At 48.1% G+C, this 21415-nt stretch overlaps 2 protein-coding genes across 7 annotated transcripts in view; both read right to left on the minus strand.

The window, feature by feature from the left end:
• Window positions 1-10161, minus strand: part of TRPV1 (transient receptor potential cation channel subfamily V member 1) — a 31477-nt gene extending 21316 nt beyond the window's left edge. For 2 of the 4 annotated variants that reach the window (XR_008663465.1, XM_055317986.1), the window contains exons 1-6: window positions 4984-10161; window positions 3748-3914; window positions 3520-3672; window positions 2897-3037; window positions 2451-2749; window positions 1725-1904 (exon numbers count right to left, since the gene is read on the minus strand). Coding sequence is in view for 3 of the 4 variants with exons in the window: in XM_055317986.1 (XP_055173961.1) it covers window positions 1725-1904; window positions 2451-2749; window positions 2897-3037; window positions 3520-3672; window positions 3748-3914; window positions 4984-5267 (1224 nt within the window). In the remaining variant the exon portion in view is untranslated. The remainder of the gene's footprint in view (window positions 1-1724; window positions 1905-2450; window positions 2750-2896; window positions 3038-3519; window positions 3673-3747; window positions 3915-4983) is intronic. The other 2 variants (XM_055317967.1, XM_055317975.1) reach the window with 2 other exon arrangements.
• Window positions 10162-10242: 81 nt separating this feature from the next.
• SHPK (sedoheptulokinase) overlaps window positions 10243-21415 on the minus strand; it is a 36850-nt gene continuing 25677 nt past the window's right edge. For all 3 annotated transcript variants that reach the window (XM_055318004.1, XM_055317996.1, XM_055318013.1), the window contains one exon: window positions 10243-20076. In XM_055318004.1, the coding sequence (XP_055173979.1) occupies window positions 19664-20076 (413 nt within the window). In that variant the 3' untranslated portion in view covers window positions 10243-19663. The remainder of the gene's footprint in view (window positions 20077-21415) is intronic.

A 21415-nucleotide genomic window follows, 5' to 3' on the forward strand; every position in this document is an offset into this window, starting at 1 on the left:
AACACTGTCAGGAAGATCTATTCTCTAGAGTCACGTTGGTCTTCTCTGCTTTCTACCAGTTGTCCCAGTTCTGTACTCAGGGACCCCAGTACTGCATGTTCACCCAAGAGAGCCTTCAGAGATATGAAGATGGCAGCCATGGCCCCAGAGCCCTCTCCTCTCTAGTTCAAACACCCTAGCCTTTTTAGAGCCATTTCCTACACGGGCTAGTCCTCTGGGAACATTTGCATCCAAGATTCTGAGTCCAAGGTCCTGATTCAGTATGGCGGCCCAGGTGGAGGCTGACAGGGTGGAGCAAAGCAGGCCAGGCCTCTATCTCCCCTGGACTTTGCCCCTGTAAACACAGCCTCTACCCTGTGAGCTGTGGCAGCCCCTCATCACTGACAGCATAGACTCCAGCCCCCAGGTTTGCCTCAGGGGCAGGTATCAGCTCAGCAAGGACAGACAGGGAAGGTGTGGCAGGACATACTTTACATTAAGTGGCTCTAGGACCCTCATTTGGAAACAAAATAATTAAGTAAGATGCCTACCTCACACCTACACAAAAATAAATTCTAGATAAGTTAAGGAGCCAGACATAAAATAATTACAAAGGAGCTAAACAAAAATATTGCAGGATATGTATATGTATAATCTTGAAGTGGAAGAGACTGTGCAAAGCAAGATACAAGTCACAGAAGCTACAAATGAAAAAGACTAATTTGACTCTTAAAATGAAAATCTTTTATAAGCAAATGATGTCTTATATGAAGCTAGAAGCCAAGAGACAGACTGGAAGAAAATAAAATATTTTTAACATATGCAATAGAGAAAGGATCAATTCATTCTATGGCAAGTGCACCTGCAAACAAAAAGGAATGGGCCGACAGTCCAGTAGAAGAGATGGCCAAGGACAATGAACAGGAAATATACCAAAGGAATATGAATGATCAGATAACTATACTAAAAATTATCTACTTCACATTAGTCAAGAAAATGAGAATTAAGACATCAATAAGATAGCATTTTTGGCCCCAAAAACTTAAATAAGTTTTTGAGAAGATATTGATAATATCCTGGTTGGCAAGGACATGGGTAGATGTATACCCACTGCTAGTGGGCAAGTGAACTGATGTAGTCTTTCTGGAGGACAACTTGGCAGTACCTATTAAAATATTAAAACACGCATATTTCTTCAATTTAGCAATTCCAATTCTAGGCATCCTAGAAAAATTCCCAAACCCATGCCAAGTGGCCTGCAGCACTGTAGTAGCAAAAAACTGGAAATAACTCAAATATCCTCCAATGGAAATTTATTCCTCACCCCTACTATGGAACACTATACAGCCAGGTTTTTGTTTTTTTTTTTTAATGAAGCAGGCCCATATGAACCCATATAAAATGATCTACAAGACACACCATTAAATGAAAAAATTGTTCCACATTTTGTATAGTATGATCCCATTTAATGTAAACAAAATGAAGCTACATGCTTTTATATGGTATAAAAAGAAAATTATTTTTGTCTACCTGAAATATTTATGTTTTTATGAGAAAATCACCCTATATTATTTGTATGATGAACGAAAACATTCAGTGGGAATAAACAGGGAGATGAGGCATCAGAGCCTAGGCCCCAGGCAACAGATTTTCACTGATGAAAGGATAGACAAAGCTAGGGTGGGGGGCTGGGGCAGAGTGAGGCCAGAAGCCCACCTTACCCGGCCCCGCCCAGGCGCACTCACCGGGGTCTCACTGCTGCTGTAGGCAATCACCTCCAGCACTGAGTTCTTCTCACAAGTGTCAATGCAGGACAGGTCATAGAGTGACGAGTGCACGGGCCCGTACGCCCATTCAGTGAACTTCCTGGACAGATGCCTGCACTCAGGCTCTTGGATCTCTCTCTGGAGAATATAGGCCAAGACCTACCACGGGGATACAAAAGCCTGTGAGAGACCAGCCAGCAAGCAGCCCCACCACAGGCACTTCCCCACTAGGCCACCAGCTCTGCCTCAACAATAAGTCTGCTTCCTAGCTCAGTCAGAGACTCAGCTTAGCCCCAGGAGAGCCCTCACCTCTATCCATCAGCCTCCTGACCAACTTACCCCCTGCCTCAGACCTCAACTACAGCCATATCAGATCCATCATCACCTGATCACACCTGCTCACAGCCACTTCACCCTTGGCTCAAGCCACCCCCACACCCAGGTGTCAGCACCCCACCCCCACTCTGTCTGGTTGGTGCTGTTCATATGTGAAAGTCAGAAATAGTCAGGTGTGGTGCTGACTTCCGCTCAGCATTTCACAGTTCCTCTGGCTACCCTACTAGCCCCTGTCCTACACCTTCTGGCAAGTGTCACAGAAGGAGGACTCTGCAGGGTGGTGGTATCAGGTGGCAGCAAGGCAGGCAGTCCTTTCCATGGCACCCTCAAAAGTTGCACCCCTAGCTCAGGCAAGACGCCTCCCCCTACCCCGATTTTCCCACTCCTGGCTGCCAGAGCCAGTGGCGTCAGCCCCTTCTTGTTGGTGAGCCCCTCCAGCTTCAGTGTAGGGTGGAGCTTGGCGCCCAGGATGAGAATCTCATTGTACATGCTCGTCACAAACTTGGTATTGTCAGCTGTGTTGTCGGCCACCTCTACCAGTGCGTGCAGCACGGTGTTACCCACGGAGTCCCTGGCGCTGATGTCTGCAGGTTGCCAAGAGTTCTGCAGCAGGAACTTCACAATGCCCAGCTGGTTGGTACATGCAGCCAAGGACAGGGGCAGCTCACCTGCGGCCAACACAGGCATAGGATGGGCCTCACGAATAGTTGAGTTTGGTCCCTGGACCACCCAGCCTCCAAATCCCTCTGTCTCCACCCTAAACCTCCCCTTAGTGATTGTCAAAAAACCAAGCATCTACCACATGGTCTTCCTACCAAAGTAGAAGCCAGGCCGCCCTTTGGTTTTCTTAAAGAAGTCCCCATTGGCTGCAGCCTGGACGTCTGCCCCGTTCTCCACCAGGAGGGTCACGAGCGCCATGTTCCGCCTCTCAATGGCAATATGCAGGGCTGTCTGGCCTGTGGAGGATGGGTGCTATTGCTTTGTACTCACAGTCCTGTGCTTGGACAGGTGCAGGGGCAAGACTTTGGCAGAAAGTGCCAGAAGACTCCCCTGCAGAAGAGGAGAGCAGGCCAGAATGCCCAAAGGGGGCCCAAAGAGTCCCTGAGGTAGGAGTAGAAATCCCCAAGGGAACAACAGACTGGGAACTGGAGTAGTCAAAACTGCCCAAGGTCAAGGAACAGTAGCAGAGAGAGTAGCCATGGCTTCCAGAGGCAAAGAACACCAAGTCCACAGAGAGGAGGATAGGACCAGGATGTATATGGAGAGAAACCAAGTCCAGCAGGTGGGGGAGGCAAGGACCCCCTGGGACCAAGAGATACCATCTCAGTGGCTGGTCCAGGGAGCAAGGAGCTGAGAGACTCGCCTAGGCATGACAATGCCTCCTGGCTCCAGGCATGCTTGCAGACAGAGCCATGCCAGGCCCTGTCCTCGTCCTCACCCTTGTAGTAGCTGTCTGTGTAGCTGGCGTTGACCAACTCCTTTAGGCTGTCCGTCTGACGGGCAATCTCCAGGAGCAGGGGGATGGTGTCATTCTGCCCATCATGCAGGTTGAGCATGGCTTTCAGCAGACAGGTCTTCCCTGTCTCTGGGTCTGCAAGACAAAGTGAGGGTCAGAGCAGGGCATGGCAGCAGGGCCTCTCCCAGGAATCTGGCCTTCCAGGGCTACCTTTGAACTCGCTGTCCATGAGGTGCTTCTTGCTCTTCTGCAGGAAGAGCAGCAGGCTCTGCAGCTCCTCACAGTTATTCTGAGCGACAGCCTCAAATATCTTCCTGCGATCATAGAGCTTGAGGCTCTTCTCAGATCCACCAGTCACAGAGTCCTGGGACGGCTGCCTATGGGCCAGAAAATACCTTCATCCAACTACTCTGATGTGCCTTCAGAGCTTGTCGGGGAGCATGACTAAAAGCCAGGGCAAACCAAAAGGGGAAAAACATGATACAAAACCCATCCCTTAGTCTAGGTGACTGTCCAGGAAACTGATATAATAAGAAACCGTGAGGTATATGTGCCCTCATTCTGTCCCCACTCTGTCTATAGGCACCATCTAGAAAGTCTCTCCTGCCACTGCTTCCTCTCCTACCCAAGCCACTCACTTTTCTGCTTGCTTAGGAGCTGGGGCTCTGGAGGCAGTGGCCTGGAGGGGGCTGGAGGCAGGGGTTGCAAAGGTTTGGATAGCCCCTGACAAGTGAAAAAGTGTCCCCACACTACCCAGAGGTTAGTCAGTCTATGCACCCTCCCTGACCTGCCTTGGTAGAAGCCAAAGAGCTGGTGGGCTCCTCACTAGAACTGTTCTGCACCTTCTCTCTAAAAGCCTCCTGGTGGGCACCTGATGGCTTGGTCAGTTAAGCGTCTGCCTTCAGCTCAGGCCATGACCCCAGGGTCCTAGGATCAAGTCCTGCATTGGGCTCCCTGCTCAGTGGGGAGTCTGCCTCTCCCTCTACCCCTCTCCCTGTTCATCTCTCTCTCTCTCTCTCTCTCATGCTCACTCTTGCTCTCATAAATAAATAAATAAATAAATAAATAAATAAATAAATAAATAAATAAATAAAACCAAAAATCTAAACATCTTTTAAAAAAATAAATAAAAGCCTCCTGGCTTTGAGCTTTTTAACTTACAGACTAAGTGTTTAGGGCTGGTGAGCATTCAAGGCCTGGACAGCTAGAGATCAGCCTACATCTAAGATCAGCATATATGCCAGCATCCACGACCATGTGTCCCCAAGCTCCTATGAGTGCAGATGCTGGACCACATGATTGCTGAAGGCTCCCCAGCTCCCTGGTTCTATGACCTACAGTTTATAATCTAGAGCACCATGTGGTATTTCCATAGCTGGGGCCTCAGCCAGGTGAGCCAGTTTGGCTCCTGGTGAGGAAGGGGCCGAGGTTCCAGATACAGCTTACCTGGCACAGGTGGGGCCGTCCTCATGTTTCGGGATCATGACAACAGGACTGACTGTGATGGCTGGGCAAGAGGCTAGCTGGCCTTCTTCATAAGAGCAATCCATAGAAGCCTCCTCTGAGTCACACTTTCCAAAAAGTCGGCTGCGGCTCTTAGCCGTAGGGAAGATGTGGGGCTTGGCTGGAACTGGCCTGGAATTAGGGTCTCCATCCAGGGGGTCTAAGCAGGAGTCCTCTTGGGGCAGGTCCTCAGACCCCCCTGAATCGGAGCTTCCCCAATTCTTCATCCTTGCCAGATCCTTTGTGGCCAAAGAGGCAGCCTGCAGGCAGCCACCAAGATCAGGTTTGTTCCCAGCTTGAGGACTACATGACTCTAGTCCTCATTTGCCCTCATTGCTTTTGCAAGGAGAAGCCCCTGTGAAGCAGCCCCAGAGGTCAAACAGCTATTGGCACTAACCCCCCCAGAAATGAAGCTTCCAGAGGTGCTGTACTTTCTAGCTCAGAGCCCCAGGGGTGAGCCGGCCTAGCAGCCCCACAGGCATTGGGATCAGGAGTGATGGGTCCCCCAACCTGAAGCCATCAGGCTCTGAAGGACTTGAATGTACTCTCTCCTCTCTGGGTTTCAGGTGCCTCATCTGCAAAGTAGGATGATATCCACGGCTCTGCCTCCCTCCAAGATCAGAGTAAGGGGGGCAATGGAAGAGCTGTCACTGACTGTGCACTCCGGGGAGAAGTCTGTGATGAGAATGGCTCAACCCTAAAGAGCAAGGCAGGCTGTGTATCTACAAACAAGGAGGCAGCAGAGACTGGCACACTCCCACTCCTCTGCAATGGCCACCTGTGCCCTGTGTCCCGTCACCAGCCATGTGCTCAGCTGCCTGTGCTGTTCAACCTGGTGGCTATAACTGCTGAGTCTGTAGGAGATTTTTTTGTACTTTTAGTCATTTTTGTGAAATTAGCATATTTCAAGCCTCCTTGAACTTTTAAACTTTAAGTGATTCAGGGCTGGTTCAGGCCTTCTAGGTCTGAACATGTGGAGTTCGGGTGGCAGCTCATGCCAGCACATACGGCCATGAACTAGTTTTGATACTGTTTCCCACTCCCTTCCTAACTTCCTCTCCCACTCTTCCCTCCATCCAGTGGGGCATCCCCTCTCTCTAGTACCCAAGGCTGTCCCACATCTCAGAGGCCTTTGCTCCTGCAGTACCTCCTCTTGGGGCCCAACAAACCTCCAAGCTCTGCACTGCCCATGTTCCCAACCCCTCCTGAGTGGCCTGAGTTGATTGTCCATCATCCTTCAGAGTCCTCTTTGCACCGTCCATTATGCAGTCTAGCAATTTCTATCCAGCACTGACGTATCCATACCCAGTGACCTCCTGAGCAGGGAGCTTTCTTGATCCCCCTCTTGATGAAAAAAAAAAAAGTTGTGCTGGTCACTGTGGGGGACAGGAAAGAGATCACATATAGACCTTTTTTTATTCCCATTTGCATAGGAAGTAAGTGAGATTCATGTTCCAGCAGTGGCTGGATTCCAGAAAATGCCACTGAAGGAATGGGAGGTGCCCCAAGACCAGCATTTTCAAGTGTATATTCAGGCAGTGAACACTCAGAACACATGGCTGGGCCTTAACAATAAATCAGCTATGATCTGATGCCCAGATCCTTGGGGGAAGAAAATGAAGCAGCATCACCACTCCACATCCTGTAAATAAGATAGACCCATTTTCCCTCCTGCCTGTTGTTCCACTTTGAGGAGGGCCTGAGTATTTCTCTGGGTCATCCATCAGATGGAAACTCTGCAGCAAGAAGTGTTCCCAGCCACAGAGAATCCCATTTCCAACCACTCACCCATTTGTTCATCCCATCACTCAATACCCATCTGCTGAATCCTACTGGGTATCCAGGCCTGTGCTGGGGGTACAGAGAGCATTCAGGCCCCATCTAAGACAGAAACCAGGTGCTGGCTGAGGCAGGGATATCACAGGAGGGGGGCCAGGGTCCTGAAGAAGGATTCTGGAGGAAGTGACAGAGGATCTGGGCCTGGAAGGAGATCCAGGGTTGGTCTGGGACTGAAGGAAGAGGATGGGGATCCCAGAATACCTGATGGAGAGCAAGCCAGTGGACTGGGAGGCAGGCAGTCGGGTTGGAACCAAATGGCTACTGTCCTTGAATGTCAAGGAACAGGATGTGGATGTTATTGTGTAGATGGCAGGAAGCCATGAGAAGCTTCAGATGAATGAACACCAGCAGTCATCTATACTTTCAGAAAATAACTCTCTGGTCAGGATTGTTCATACTAAGGGGAGTCTGTCCCCTTTAAAAGGCACAGGAGGTGAGTAAGAATGAAAATAATTGACATGCTTGAGCCTGTGCTGTGCCAAGATGGTGTTCTAGCACTTCCCATGCACTCACTTCATTTTCATATCTCTAAGACGTAAATATTTGACAGATGAGGAAACTCAGACACAGTGGTTACACGAGGCCACACAGGCAGAGTGGGGACCTGGATTGAACACGCAGTAGCCTGACCCCAGAGCATCTCCAGCACTCCACCACCTCTCTGAAGGCTCAGGCTCTTCTCAGCCATTAAACTCAGCCCTAGGTCTCACCTCAGGGTGGGGTGGGGGCAGATCAGACCAGGGTCCCCCAGCCCTGGGCCAGGCAGGCAGGGATGGTGCCCTTTCAATCAGAAGCCCCAGCCTGTAGCACCTTCCTGCTCAAACAAGCATCCCTAAAAGCTCAAAGCCCAAAATGAAGTATAAGTAAGATTTGGCCATATGCCAGGCCTGGCTCTCCCAGGGCTGACCCCTTGGATGGGACTGGCCACAAAATGAAGAATAAACCTGCTGCCTGACTCACAGCTCTTAACATCCCAAAAAGAGTACCCATTAGCAGGAGCCTCCACAAAACCTTTCCATGGTATTCCTTTTTGCCTCTTCCTCTGGTCTGAATCTAACCAAACCCAAGAAACATGAAGCAGGCCACACAGTGTCATCATTCAGTAGGTCAAGAAACCCCAAATCTGTGCTGCATGCCTCGCACCTAATTCCCTACTGGAAACCAAGCTTCTTCAGGAGCAGAGGGAAGGACAGGGACCAAGAAGCCATTTGCTCTGGGCTGTGGGGTAGACAGGGACAGGGTAGTCTGTCCAGCACATGAGCTCCATGGCAATGTACCTGTCACAGTGGAATGTTCTACAATGATGGGGGAATTTCCAACCATGACTTGGAGTGTCTGATGGAGATGGTGGTTCTGGTTTATGTAACATTCACAAATAGCAATCTGGACTAAAGGACAGACCTGAAAAAGTGACCCTGCTTAGCAAAGACTTGGTTTAGCCTCTGGGTTTTTCTCAACTCCAGAGCCAGGGAGGACAATGCCCACCATCCAGGAGAAGCCTTTATTTTCTCCCCAATCCAGATGAGACATCCTGGGTGTGGCTCTCCTGCTCCCTCTCTGCTCAAAGCATCTGTCTGCCTCTAGCCTCCCTGCAGGCTCTTGGGAGCTGGTCCAGGACCCAACCCAGATCATCTTTGCCCTGTTGGCCTACATGAGTATTTCCTAAAGAGATATGGAGATCTGGGAATACCCAAACTATGGATGAAGATCCAGAGGAACTCTACCCAAAACATAGAATAAGTGGAGCCTTCAGTCCAGAGAGGGCAATCCAGTGAAACCTCCAGCCACAAACCACTGGCCTCGGCAGGAGCCATGGCCTCTTCACTCCAGGATGGATGTCCAGGATGACTCTGGTGCAAATAATACACATTGACAATAGCAACCTCCACTATCACTTGCCAAGTGTTTACGATTAGCCACACTAAGTGCACCTAAGCCGTAGCTTCACTTAAATGTCACCACCACATTTGAGGCAGCCACTGTTATTATCCTGTGTTCAGAGGGGGTAAATGAGGTGCTGAGAGGCTAGTTGAACTGGGCATAGTCACACAGCTGGACAGAGGCAAGGCTCAGCTTCTGACAGCTCACTATGCCGCTCTAAAAGCTAACATCTACATTAGCCATCAAACAATAAAAAGGACTCACCAGCTAGACTCAGGCACACTCCAGACACGGCAGGTACCAGCAAGCTCCAAGGCCGTTGTTATTTGAAGGGAGAGTTGGATTCGTGTGGGGAGAAGAGTTGCCTCCCCTGCCTCTGTGAGGGTCCTTGGCCCCTCCCCAGGTAGCAGTTGTTCTGCACTGGCAGGGATGAACCGTGGGTATGCTCTGGCACTCAAGGAAAATGCTTCCAGCAATGGCAGCAGCTGCTGTTGCCGTGGCTCTGATTCCCAGAGGATCCCAGAGCTTTTCCCATCATTTTTGCCCTTTTTCAGAAACCACTTAGCGGCTGCCCCGCCTCCAGCCATGCCAGGGCTGTGGTGCACTTAGCCACACACAGCCCTGAACCAGCCAGAGCTGTGAGCTCAGCTCTCACAGAAAAGGAGGGCATGGTTCAGCCCTCCCAAGCCCACCACTCCTACAGACAGGGTGGTCTGGGGGTAAAAACTCAACAAATTCACTGCTCCAGTTTGAAAATGTAGAAGGAATGGAAATGGTCATATCACCCAGTCCTGGCCTGGCATTTAAGGACCTGGTTTTGAATGCTGGCTTTGCCACCAACTCTGTGGAAGCTTGGATGAGTCCTTGCCTCTCAGGCTTCTCATTCCCTGTGGAGCCCTGATGTAGAAATTGGAGTGGGAGGTCCCAGGCTTGCTCAACTGGGATTCTTCATGGAACCTCATGGATTATTTTCTGTGTCTATTTCCTCATTTCACTTAGTATGATCCTAAATGCACAGGAGAAAAGTTAATACAGTAAGGCTTAATACCCTCCCAGAACATGGCTGAGAAAAGCTTCAAAGTCCTTCTGAGCATGCATACGATCTGCAGCCCAAAATGTCCTGCAGAACCCATTCTGGCAGCTGCCTATAAGAACCCTATAGGACTCCAATAAGCCGCAGGCCCCACACACCCTGAAATGAGCAGCCACATGCCAGAAAAGCCCATCGTAGCCCTACTTAGAGTATCTCACAAGGTTGAGCCCTGACTCAAGAGAGTAAAGTGCAGGGACTCCTGGGTGGCTCAGCAGTTGAGCATCTGCCTTGGGCTCACGGCATGATCTCCAATCAGGGGATTGAGTCTCACATCAGGCTCCCCACATGGAGCCTGCTTCCCCTCTGCCTATGTCCTGCCTCTCTGTGTCTCTCGTGAATAAATGAATAAAATCTTAAAAAAAAAAAAAAAGTAAAGTGCAGACACTGCATGGATTTTGTGTGACATTTTATAGTATACAGAAAGACTGCACAAACTCACTCCCCCATGCCACATAACAGCCCCGGGCAGTGGCAGGGCAGGGATTGCCATATTCATTTTACACATGAGACATCTATGTAATTAGCTGATTGCCCAGGTCATGCTGTTGGTCTGGGCATGAAGGCCAACCCCATCTCAACATGCCATACCATGCCCCCTGCTTGAACATCTTTTTATGTGTGTGCCATTTTATCTGTGATACTTTAGTTTCAATAAAAATGAATCTTGGAATTCATTCCTTTTTTTGAAATTTTGGTAAATACATATAACATGAAAAATACCATTTTAACCATTTTAAGCATACAATTCAGTAGCATTAAATACATTCATAATATTGTACAGCCATCACCACGACCCATGTCCAGAACTGTTGTCATCTTACAAAGCTGAAACTCTATACCCATTAAAAACTAACTCCCCATTGTTCCCCTCCCCCAGCCCCTGGCAACCATTCTACATTCTGTGTATGAATTCGAATACTATTAAGACCATCACGTAAGTGGATTCATGCAGTATTTATCTTTTTGTGACTGGCTTATTTTACTTACCATAATAGGCTCAAGATTCATCCATAGCAAATTGCAGAATTTCCTCCCTTTATAAGGCTGAATAATATTCCATCATATGTATATAATGCATTTTATTTAGACATTCGTCTGTCAATGGATACTTGAGTTGTTTCCAACTTTTAACTATGGGACGAATTATGCTGCTATGAACATGGGTGTACAAATACCTCTTTGGGTCACAGCTTTCAATTCTTTGGGGCATATACTCAAAAGTGGGATTGCTGGATCATGGAATTCGTCCTTAATCATACATAACTATCTGTTATATATATATTTGAAACTCACCAGCAGTGATTGCCTCAACCTGCAAGTTCTCTGGGGTCACTGTTCCTTCTAACCACATGTGTGGGCCAGAGGTGCTGAAGGGAACACCTCAGTATGGAGACTGACACGCCTATGCTGTCTTAGGGATGGCCTCTGGCTCGCATACTGCTTCAGCCAGGGCCAGGTCTCAGCCGGTTGCAGCCCTGGGGCATGAGTGGAAACATCTGAGAAAGGCACTGAGACAGCACACAGACCAAATCCAAGAAGGGGAAGGTTACACTCTCCACCAAAACTGTCCCCTTAGCTTCCAAGGTGATTTCTGCCTCCAATGAGGACAACACAGATCACTAAATATGTCCCCTTTGTAACAGGCATTGGGTGCTGACCACATCCCCAGGGCCTGCATGGTACCATTCATGCTGTAAGGGCTACTGGGGAAATTGTGGCCCTTCTCCTCCTTCCCTGAAAGCTTTTCCTCAACACATGGGGACTCCCCAGGGCTGATCCTTATATCCTCCCACCCCTCTCTGAGACCCCCACTCCTCCAACAAGCCAGGGACCCCCCTCATCCAGGGGTCCAGCCCTACCCTCTCCACCGGGCTCCATCCCTACCTCCTGGAATCTCCAGATGAAGACCACAAACCCCTTCTACTCAGAACATCCCAAGAAAGACTCCTCTGCTCTCCACATTCCCTCCTGTCAATGTTCCTGCCTATAGAGGCACCAACTTTCTTGTGCTCATCAAGGCTGACATACTTTGTCATCTCCAGCCTCTCCTTCTCTGTCTTCACTGTCTAGGCTACATTTCTGTGGCTCATATCTATCCCTCTTTGTATCTGGCAGCTACCTCCTCTCACCTGAGACACCAGAAGTGCCTCCCTTCCCTGGCCCAGCACGCTGGCCCACCACCTCCCAATCTCCACTCCTGGAATATCCTCCGGACTGTGCACCCTTACTGAACCTTATCCCTCAGCCTGGCACCCTGAGCCCACAGCCCCCATCTCCACTCCCAGGGTGGTGCAGCCCTTCCTGCCACCTAGACACATCCCCTCCCCAGCCACACTAACTGCCTGCCTCCATGCTCTCCCCCTGCCCACCTTCTGTTCGTGTTTGTGCTGTGCATCTCATTAACTCATCTTTAAGGCCCAGGTGGCAGGTGAGACCCATGGATGCTGAGACTCTAAGCCCTCAACTCCCAGCTCCTCCAAAAAGCCTCCCACCAAGGGCCCAGCCAAAGTACCCACCTCTATATTACAGAAATCTCAGACTATACCTTCCTATAGCAACTGGCACATGTGATCACAATGACAATAATAGCAGTGGATGCTTATTAAGCCCATGCAGCGTGCCATGTTCTGGGCTAAGCACTTTAGGCATTAACTCATCAAACTGTCACAAGGTTTCATGAGGAAAGTTTTATTTTTGTTCTAATTGTATAAATTAGGAAATGAAATATAGACAGGCTACGTAACCCACCCAAGGACAGTGACAATCATCCCAGTCTTGTCTGAGGCTTCCTAAAGCTTGTACCGAACTTTAACTTCTCTGATGTTTGTTTCTAATTTCACAGATTTTAATGCTCCAGGGTGACAATGCTCTTGCCCCATCCATTTTCCTTCTCTAAGCCTAGCTCCATGCCTTGCCCAAAGTAGCACACTGCAAATATTTATTGGCATAGGTTTTTTCTGAGCAAAAGCAGCACTGAGTGGTTCTACTAAAACTCATGAAATGGTGGCAGAGACAAGACCTTGGGGTTGAGCACTGCTGCCATCAGCATAGTTTTCTGGGTCATAATGTACAATAAGGTGTTCGTCCGAGCCCCCTTCCACCCCAGCTTCCATAATCCAAGGATGTTCTTGAATCTATGCAATGATGTACCCATTAAAACCCTTAGTAAGTAGATCATGTTTTAATGATGAATTCTGGGAGGGGGCATTTACTCCAAGCTCAGGTCTGATGGGGACAAGAAGCAGTGAAGGAAGTGCTGGAGGCCCCGCGAGCAAGTGGGTGAGCCAAGTCGGCTGCAGTTCACCCAGTGTTACCACCAGGGGGCACACGGACTTCAACTGAGTCTTTGACTCTGGCAATTAGAATCCTAATTTTCTTCCTCCATCTGGGTTTGGATTGGAAGCCAGACTTTCTGATACAACTAGAAACCAGCAAACTCTCATGTGCTGAAAAAGCCTGATTACCCAAATCAGGAACTGTCAGCCTGACATTTCTGGGAGGAACCAGGTAGGAACCAAGAAGCACTAGTTCCGGCCCCAGGGAAAGTGGTGAAGGCACCACTGCAAGTGCCTGTAACCCACTCAAGAACAGTACCAACTCTACTAGTCTTGTCTTGAGCTTTCTAAATCTTCTGTTGACATTTAACTTCCCGGATTTTTGTGTCTTGCCTCCCAGATTTTAAATGGCTTCAGGGATCCCAGATCCAGATGGCAAACAGCCACCCTGGAAGAAAACTGCTTTCCTTTCTGCATTTCATCTGTGCATTCATGTCACCAAGTCCCCATATAAGTCAGTTTCCATGAAGAGCAGGGCTCTGTGAAAGGGGTTATCACACTCCAGAAGTGAATGGAGCTGGCCACCTAAGCCAGGAAGGAATAAAGCATCAAAGTGAGAGCCAAGCCCTTGCTATGCAGAACTGGGACCCAGAGTGGGAACTGGGAACAAGAGGGAGAAAAGATCGAGGGTCAGGAGCATGGGCAGAGGATGGAGGTGGGAGGGGAGGCCCAGCTGTGCCAGACACCCACTGCATAAATTTGGGTTGGTAGCTGAAGCTCTGGGTCTGTCTTCTCATCCACAAAATGGGTGAGAGCACCTGCCCTACCTGCTTTACTGGGCTTTTCTGGGGATTATTAAGGACACGGGGTGTGAATGGTCTCTGTGAGCTGGTAAAGCCCTAGGCAAGCATGAGGGATTATGGTTCTCATCTTCATTATTTTAAATGAGAACCACATCTGCTGACTGTTGAGCTATATCCGGCCATTAGCTCAAGGTTGTGACTAATTGTTTTTTAATGAAAAAAAAAAAAAGATTTGCTTAATGTTTCATGACTCACACACTGAGTGTCTGTCAATCAAGAATCTCTCAATTTCAAAGATGTGATCTGTCCATCTAACCGCAGCTGAGACAAGAGGTCAGGTACAAACTGCCCTCTTTCCTGAAGGACCACTGAGCACTAGCAAACCCACAGCAAGTGAGCAGGATGAGCAAGATGGTCTCTGCCCTCAAGGAGGTCAGGATGCATGAGGATGAAGACAGTAGGCTTTCTCTGACATTTTACTGGCTGGGGCACCCTATGACAAGCACAAGCCAGGAACCAATAGGCCATGCCAACAGCAAACACTGATTGGGGTCCTGGATATCAGCTATATTGATGATCCAGTGACAAGTATGCCGCCAGGGAGACTTTGTAACAGGCAGACGGTATTTGAGCTGGGCCTCAGACAAGGCATAATGTTCTGCCCTGGGAGGAGTGCATTCCAAACATGGGCATCAGCTTGAGATTAAGGAGAAGGACAAGGCAGAGAACACCTTAAGAGGAACCCTTCCCTCAAGCAGCTTTCAGTGTAGCTGAGAAGAAAAACTGAGAGCATGAAAGCCATATAAACATTATATGGTCTAGGCATAGTCAAGGGCCAAAGGAAGAATTATGTGTGGCAGGCTCTGCCCCCAGCTTGGTTAGGGCCCACCATCTCTCACAGACTGTCTTCTAGGCTCCTCCAATTGGGCCTCTGCCTTCTGCAATACCCATTCTCCAATCTAGAGTCTATATGGCCAGCAGTTATACTCCTAGGACCCATGAAGCCTGCCCTCCTCTCCAATGCCCACAGGAGAAAGTCCAAGCCCCTTCATCTGGCATCTAAGACCCTTCACAGTTTGGCAAACACTTCCAGTCACAAATCCCATCACATCCTTTCATATGCCCTATGACGAAGTTATACCAGATAATTCATCACACTCTGCTCCTGTCAGTCTTTCATGTGAATGAATGCATTTGCTCTCTCAGCCTAGAGTGCTGAAGAAAGTGGGCTCTGGGGTTGAATCTTAGAGTTGTGATCTTAGGTAAGTTACTTAACTTTTTTATGTCTCGTTTTCTTCAGCTGAGAAATGAAGATAATAGTACCCACCATCTAGGGTCACCATAAAGATCAAATAGGTCCAAACAAGAAGAGTTTAGATTAGTTCCTAGTACAAAGCAGGTACTCAAAAAACATTATTGTTGGTATTGATGGACTGAAACTCTCCAAGGTTTAGCTCAATGTCACTTACATAAAGAATGAATTGTTCTTCCTTCTGCACATACATAAATCTGTCCTACTATTTATTTCATTCCCTAGTGATGGAAATTCAATAACTCATCACTGTCCTGAAATAACACCCAGGTCCTAGGGGGTGCCAATAAATGTCTGTATCTGTGCTGGGTGCAGCTGAGGCTTCTCAGGTAGTCTGTGCTGTGGCTGTAGTAGTCAGGATATACTACATTATGCTATGGTAACAAACAATCCCCAAATGTCAGTGGTTTCCAATATCAAAGGTTTATTTGTCAGTCACACTGCATGTTGCTCATCTGTTGGTGAGGGTTCTACACTATACTACCCTAACATGGAACCCAAGCTGACAGAGCTTCCGTTCTCTGGGACACTACAATAATTTATGATATTCCTAAAGCTGACAAGTGTCTTATGAAAGGAACAAGGCTCTGGAAGAATGAGCTTCAGTTTCTGAAATCTAACAAGCATGGCCAGGCGGATTAATCTAAGAGCTTTGGACAATCACATGATTCATAAAGTGACTTACAAAGAGACATGACTACTTCCCAAATTCATAGTTGCCCAGGTGCCTCAGAGTCAGGCCTGCCAGAGTCTTGGGAATCACTCTTAGGAATCTGAACTAGACACAGCAACAATGGCTTTCTCCTGGAAGCCATGCCATAGTCATTCCTACCAACTACAGGAAGGTTTAAGATGTTCTAGATCGGTTTTCTGGAGAGCTTCTCGGCAAGATGGCAGAAGAGTAGGGGTCCTCAACTCACCTGGTCCCACAAACTTACCTAGAAAACTTTCTAAACATCCTGAACACCTACGAATTTGACCTGAGATTTAAAGAGAGAACAGCTGGAATGCTACAGAGAGAAAAGTTTTCGCTTCTAACAAAGTAAGAAGGTGAAAAAATAAAAAACTTAAGTGGGGGAGGGGCCCCACGAGTAGCCGGGCCAGCTCAGAGTGGTGAGAGCCTCCGGGACAGGAAAGCCCAGCCCTGAAGAAGTGGGAACTTTAAAAATCCACGCTGGAGTTTTCCCGGACAGAAAAGTGCTCAGTGGGGAAATCGGGCAGAATCTCAGGAGGTGCAGTGAAGCCTCCAGATTCCCAAAGTCACTAATAAAGGAAGAGCGGGGGGGGGGGGGGGGCACGACTCTCACTGCAAACTGTGGACTGATCTCCCTAAAGTGCTGGAGCACACAGCGGAAGGGCATTTGGGAGAAGCCAGTCGGTTATGCGGAGGCTCCCCAACGGAGGTGTCTGTGCCCTGCTGCCTTTGGGAGCCGCCCACCTCAGGAGCGTGTTTCCAGAGCACAGGGCCCAGATCCCAGGGTGCTGAGCGGACACAGCCTGCAATCCTGTGCTCCCCCTGGCACAGGCGGAAGCGAGGAGGACACAAAACAGCGAGGACTCTCCTGCGGCCCGGGCGCCTCCAAGCTATGCAGATCAGCGCCCCGGCACTGCCCCGGGAATATCTAAGCCAGTGTGGACTGGGAGACTGCGTTAGTTACTAGTGGGGAGCTGACTCCAGGGCTGGAATTCTGGCCGCTGTTGCCATTGTTGTTGTTCCTCCTTGTTTCACCTTATGCCTGGGAGGTGGGGCCGCCGGGAACAAAGGGCCTCTCACCGAGGTAAACAGCTCCCACTGAGCCCTGCACTGGCAGGGGGGCGGAGATGCCCTGCCCCACACACCTGAGAATCAGCACAGCAGGCCCCTGACCCAGAAGACTACCTGGAAGTAAAAGGGAAGAGCAAGTTCTTGACCAAGCAGCACTGGAAAGCTCCAGGACCAGGGGAAAATCAAGGGAAAATAGTATATACAACTAGAGGGTCCCTTTTTTCCCCTTCTTTTTTCCCTTTTTCCATTACAACTCATTTTTATACCAGACTAAAAATTTCCAATACTTTTTCTCTTTTCCTGCCTTATTGGAACTTTATCAGGATAAAAAGCTTTTGCACAGCAAAAGAAACAGTCAACAAAACTCAAAGACAACCTACAGAATGGAAGAAGATATTTGCAAATGACATATCAGATAAAGGGCTAGTGCCCAAGATCTATAAAGAACTTCTTAAACTCAACAGCCAAGAAACAAAAAAATCCAATCCTGAAATGGGCAGAAGACATGAACAGAAATTTCACCAAAGAAGACATACACATGGCCAATAAACACATGATAAAATGCTCCATATCATGTACCATTAAGGAAATCCAAATCAAAACCACAATGAGATGCCACCTCACACCAGTAAGAATGAAAATTAACAAGACAGGAAACAACAAATGTTGGAGAGGATGTGGAGAAGGGGGAACCCTCTAGCTCTGTTGGAGGGAATGTGAACTAGTACAGCCACTCTGGAAAACTGTGTGGAGGTTCCTCAATTTGTTAAAAATAGAGCTACCATACGACCCAGTAACTGCACTACTGGATATTTACCCCAAAGATACAGATGTAGTCAAATGCCAGGACACCTGCATCCCAATGTTCATAGCAGCAATGTCCACAATAGCCAAACTGTGGAAGCAGGCATGATGTCCTTCAACAGATGAATAAAGAAGATGTGGTCTATATATACAATGGAATATTACTGAGCCATTAGAGAGGATGAATACCCACCATTTGCTTCAACATGGATGGAACTGGAGGGTATGATTCTTAGTGAAGTAAGTCAATTGGAGAAGGACAATCATCACATGGTCTCACACATACGTGGAATATAAGAAATAGTGAAAGGGATTATAAGGGAAAGGAGGGAAAATGAGTGGGAAAAATTAGAGAGGGAGACAAACCATGGGACTCCTAACTGGGAAATGAACAAAGGGTTGTGGAAGGGGAGTTATGCAGGGGGATGGGGTAACTGTTGAACTTGGGTGATGGGCAATGAGGAGGGCACTTGATGGGATGAGCACTGGGTGTTATACTACATGTTGGGAAATCGAATGTCAATTTAAAAAAGAAAAAAGAAAAAAGATGCTCTGGGATCCCTGCAGGGATGCTGAATCCCATGGGATGTTTCTGCAAGCCAGGAATACATAGTGGGCCAGCAAGGCCTTCACTAAGAGAAAGAAAAGCTAGTGCCTGCAAGATGAGGGGTTCTTTTTCATTAAATTGGCCACCCTCTCTGACAGGAACATGCCCAGCCACATCTCTTCCTTTGGAAGACTTCCCAAGAATGTACAGTGGCAAAAACACACTGCTGCCCAGACATATGCCTAAAAAAAGTATCCTGCTAATTAATGCCTAATCAGACCCTTCAGAAAAATGTATCTGAATGGCAGAGCTATGCGGCATCTATCCCCATTGCTGATCACACTACCCACCTTTCCTGCCCTGTTCTGTGCCTTCAAGCCAGTTGTGTTAAGGATCTGGAGCAGCTCCAGGGATATCTGGGTGGCTCAGTTAAGTGTCTGCCTTCAACTCAGGTCATGATCCCAGGGTCCTGGGATGGAGTCCCACGTCAAGCTCCTTGCTCAGCGGGGAGTCTGCTTCTCCCTCTCCCTCACCCCTATCTCCCACTTGTATTCTATCTCTCATTCTGTCTCAAAAAAATGAATAAAATATTTTTTAAAATAATATAAAAGAAGGATCTGGAGCAGCTCCACTGCAGCAGGCTCTCCTTGGAAGGGGAAGCATGTGGTGAGGTCAGCACAGACCCTTGCCTCTTCATCTCAGCCACTCTGTTTTACTATCTTGGGCCACTCCTGGCATCAGCTAGCCAGCTGTAGCTAAGGGAAAACAAGAATGGGAGAGGGGCCTCAGGGACACACAATCCAGTAGGCAAAGACTTTTCCAACAGTGCCTGTGATGCAAGTCTGGGCTTCATGTCCCAAAAGACAATCATTCCAAAAGCCAGAAGGGGGGGGGGGGTGTCTTCTCTTCTTACTTGGAGCCCAGAGCCACTAGACTTTTTGGTGTCTAAGGTCCACATTTATTTTCCCTTTGTTTACAGGTGAATCACAGAGGAGCCTACTGACCAGGATGCTGGGCTACTGTTCCTTTTCTTTTTTTTCCCCTCTTTTTTTCCACATTTACATTTGTGAGTGGTTCCCAAGCGAGTCTCTTGGAAAGCACGGATTTGGGATCCAGTTGATGACTCTTGGCTGCATTATTAGAGTATGCCCTGAAGGTAGGTTCTTGGTCAAGATGGTGCCTTGGTCAAACAAGCTTTGCTTAAAAGCTGCCCACAAAACTGTCCAGGAAGAGGATGAGCCAAACGTCATGTCAGGAATGTGAATTAGATAAAATTTCCAACAGTCCTTTGGCCAAAGAATGCACTAAGACTCCCTCTGGTTAAGATTTTTCTGGAGCATGACCAGTGCTGCCCCCACAGCTGCGTCCACATCCTGCCCAAAGGACACTGGGAAGGGAAAAGCCCTCTGCACCTCCTGCTTCAACACCTCATTCCTGGACAGCGCACTCCCACTGCCAATCACCCGCTCCACACCCCATTCCTTGAGCTGTTGAAATGGAAGCATGGAGTGCAGGTTTTGGACAATGCCTCGGCACAGGGCCCTGGTCACATGCCCCAGGGTGAGATCAGAGGAAGAGATTCTGGTCACTGAGGCTAGCTGGTCTGGTAAGTGCCTCTCCCCCAACACCGTTGGAGTGATAGTTAGGCAGGTGTCTCTCTGCTGTGCAGCTGCCTGGATCATGCGTGAATACACAGTGGATTCTTCAACTTCTAGACCTTCCAAAAACAGAAAAGACCTGTGTGAGTTCATGCACCCTTTGGGATAGTCTGAGACAATACATAACTCTTAGAGGGCAGGGATAGATTTACTTGCTACTCCTCCTCACCATGGCTAACTGTTTCCTGGCTCAGGGACTCACATAGTCTAGTTAGCTATGCTCTGCTCCAGACATCAGCCAGCTCTCTCACTGCAAACCCCAGCCTAGACTTCAGGGAGAGATCTTGTAAGTGTTGCTGTGAGCCCTAACTATCCCATAACTAAGCATCCCACATCTATGCTCCCAAGGGAGGCAAATGCACACACTGATCAAAAAGCATCATCACAACTACTAGTAGACTTATTAGCAGTGTCAGAAACCCCAGGACCACAGCGCTGATCGCAGTCTAGCCCAGCCCTCATCATCGGAGGTTGAGAACCACCAGTCTAGACCAATGCTTTTCACATTTAAATATGTATATGAATCACTTAGGGATCTTATTAAAAAGCAGTTTCTGACTCAGTGTGCCTGGAGTGGGCCCTAAGATTCTGTAGTTGTTATACACTCCAAGAGAAAGCCAGTGCTGCTGGCCCAAGAACCACATTTTTGAAGTAGAAGGTTCTAGACCAGTGCTTACCAACACTTAAAGGCATAACAATCACCTGAGGAGCTTTTATAAAATGCCTACCCCACCCTACCCCATGGCCAAATCATCAGCATTCTGCAGGCAGGACTAGGACATCAACATTGTTTTTAAAAATTCACAAGTGTTTCCGGTGTGCAGCCAGTGCTGAGAGCTGCCACCCCAGAATTACCATGAAGTTTCATCAGCAGCACATTTAACTTATACAAACTCAACTATACATACTTGGGGATATGAGAGAGAGAGAGAGAGAAATAATTTAAATTTCATAGTCAAAATGTGATCAGAAAAACTCTAGTTAAATATGTCAGAATCAGGGCACCTGGCTGACTTGGTCAGTAGAGTATGTAACTCTTGATTTCAGGGTTGTGAGTTCAAGTCCCCTATTGAGCATAGGGCCTACTTAAAAAAAAAAAAAAAGCCAGAATGAATATTAGTGTCTTCCCCCACCTTCTAGAAATTCTACTAAAATCTCAGAAAAATCACATGCTTGGTGAATAACCTAGCACATGCATACACATATATAAATCTGTAGGACTAAAGCCTTGGAGAACTGCTGGTTCAAAAGATATGCACATCATATTCCCCTCCTTAGAAGCTGGACCAATACACACTACTACTGCAATGTATAAGAGAGATTATATCTCCATATCCTAGGATCCCTCATGCATTGAAAACTTCTAAAAAATAGATAAATAATATAAAACCATGAAAC

Source organism: Nyctereutes procyonoides, unplaced genomic scaffold (assembly GCF_905146905.1).
Source record: "Nyctereutes procyonoides isolate TBG_1078 unplaced genomic scaffold, NYPRO_anot_genome, whole genome shotgun sequence".
Classification (NCBI taxonomy): Eukaryota; Metazoa; Chordata; class Mammalia; order Carnivora; family Canidae; genus Nyctereutes; species Nyctereutes procyonoides.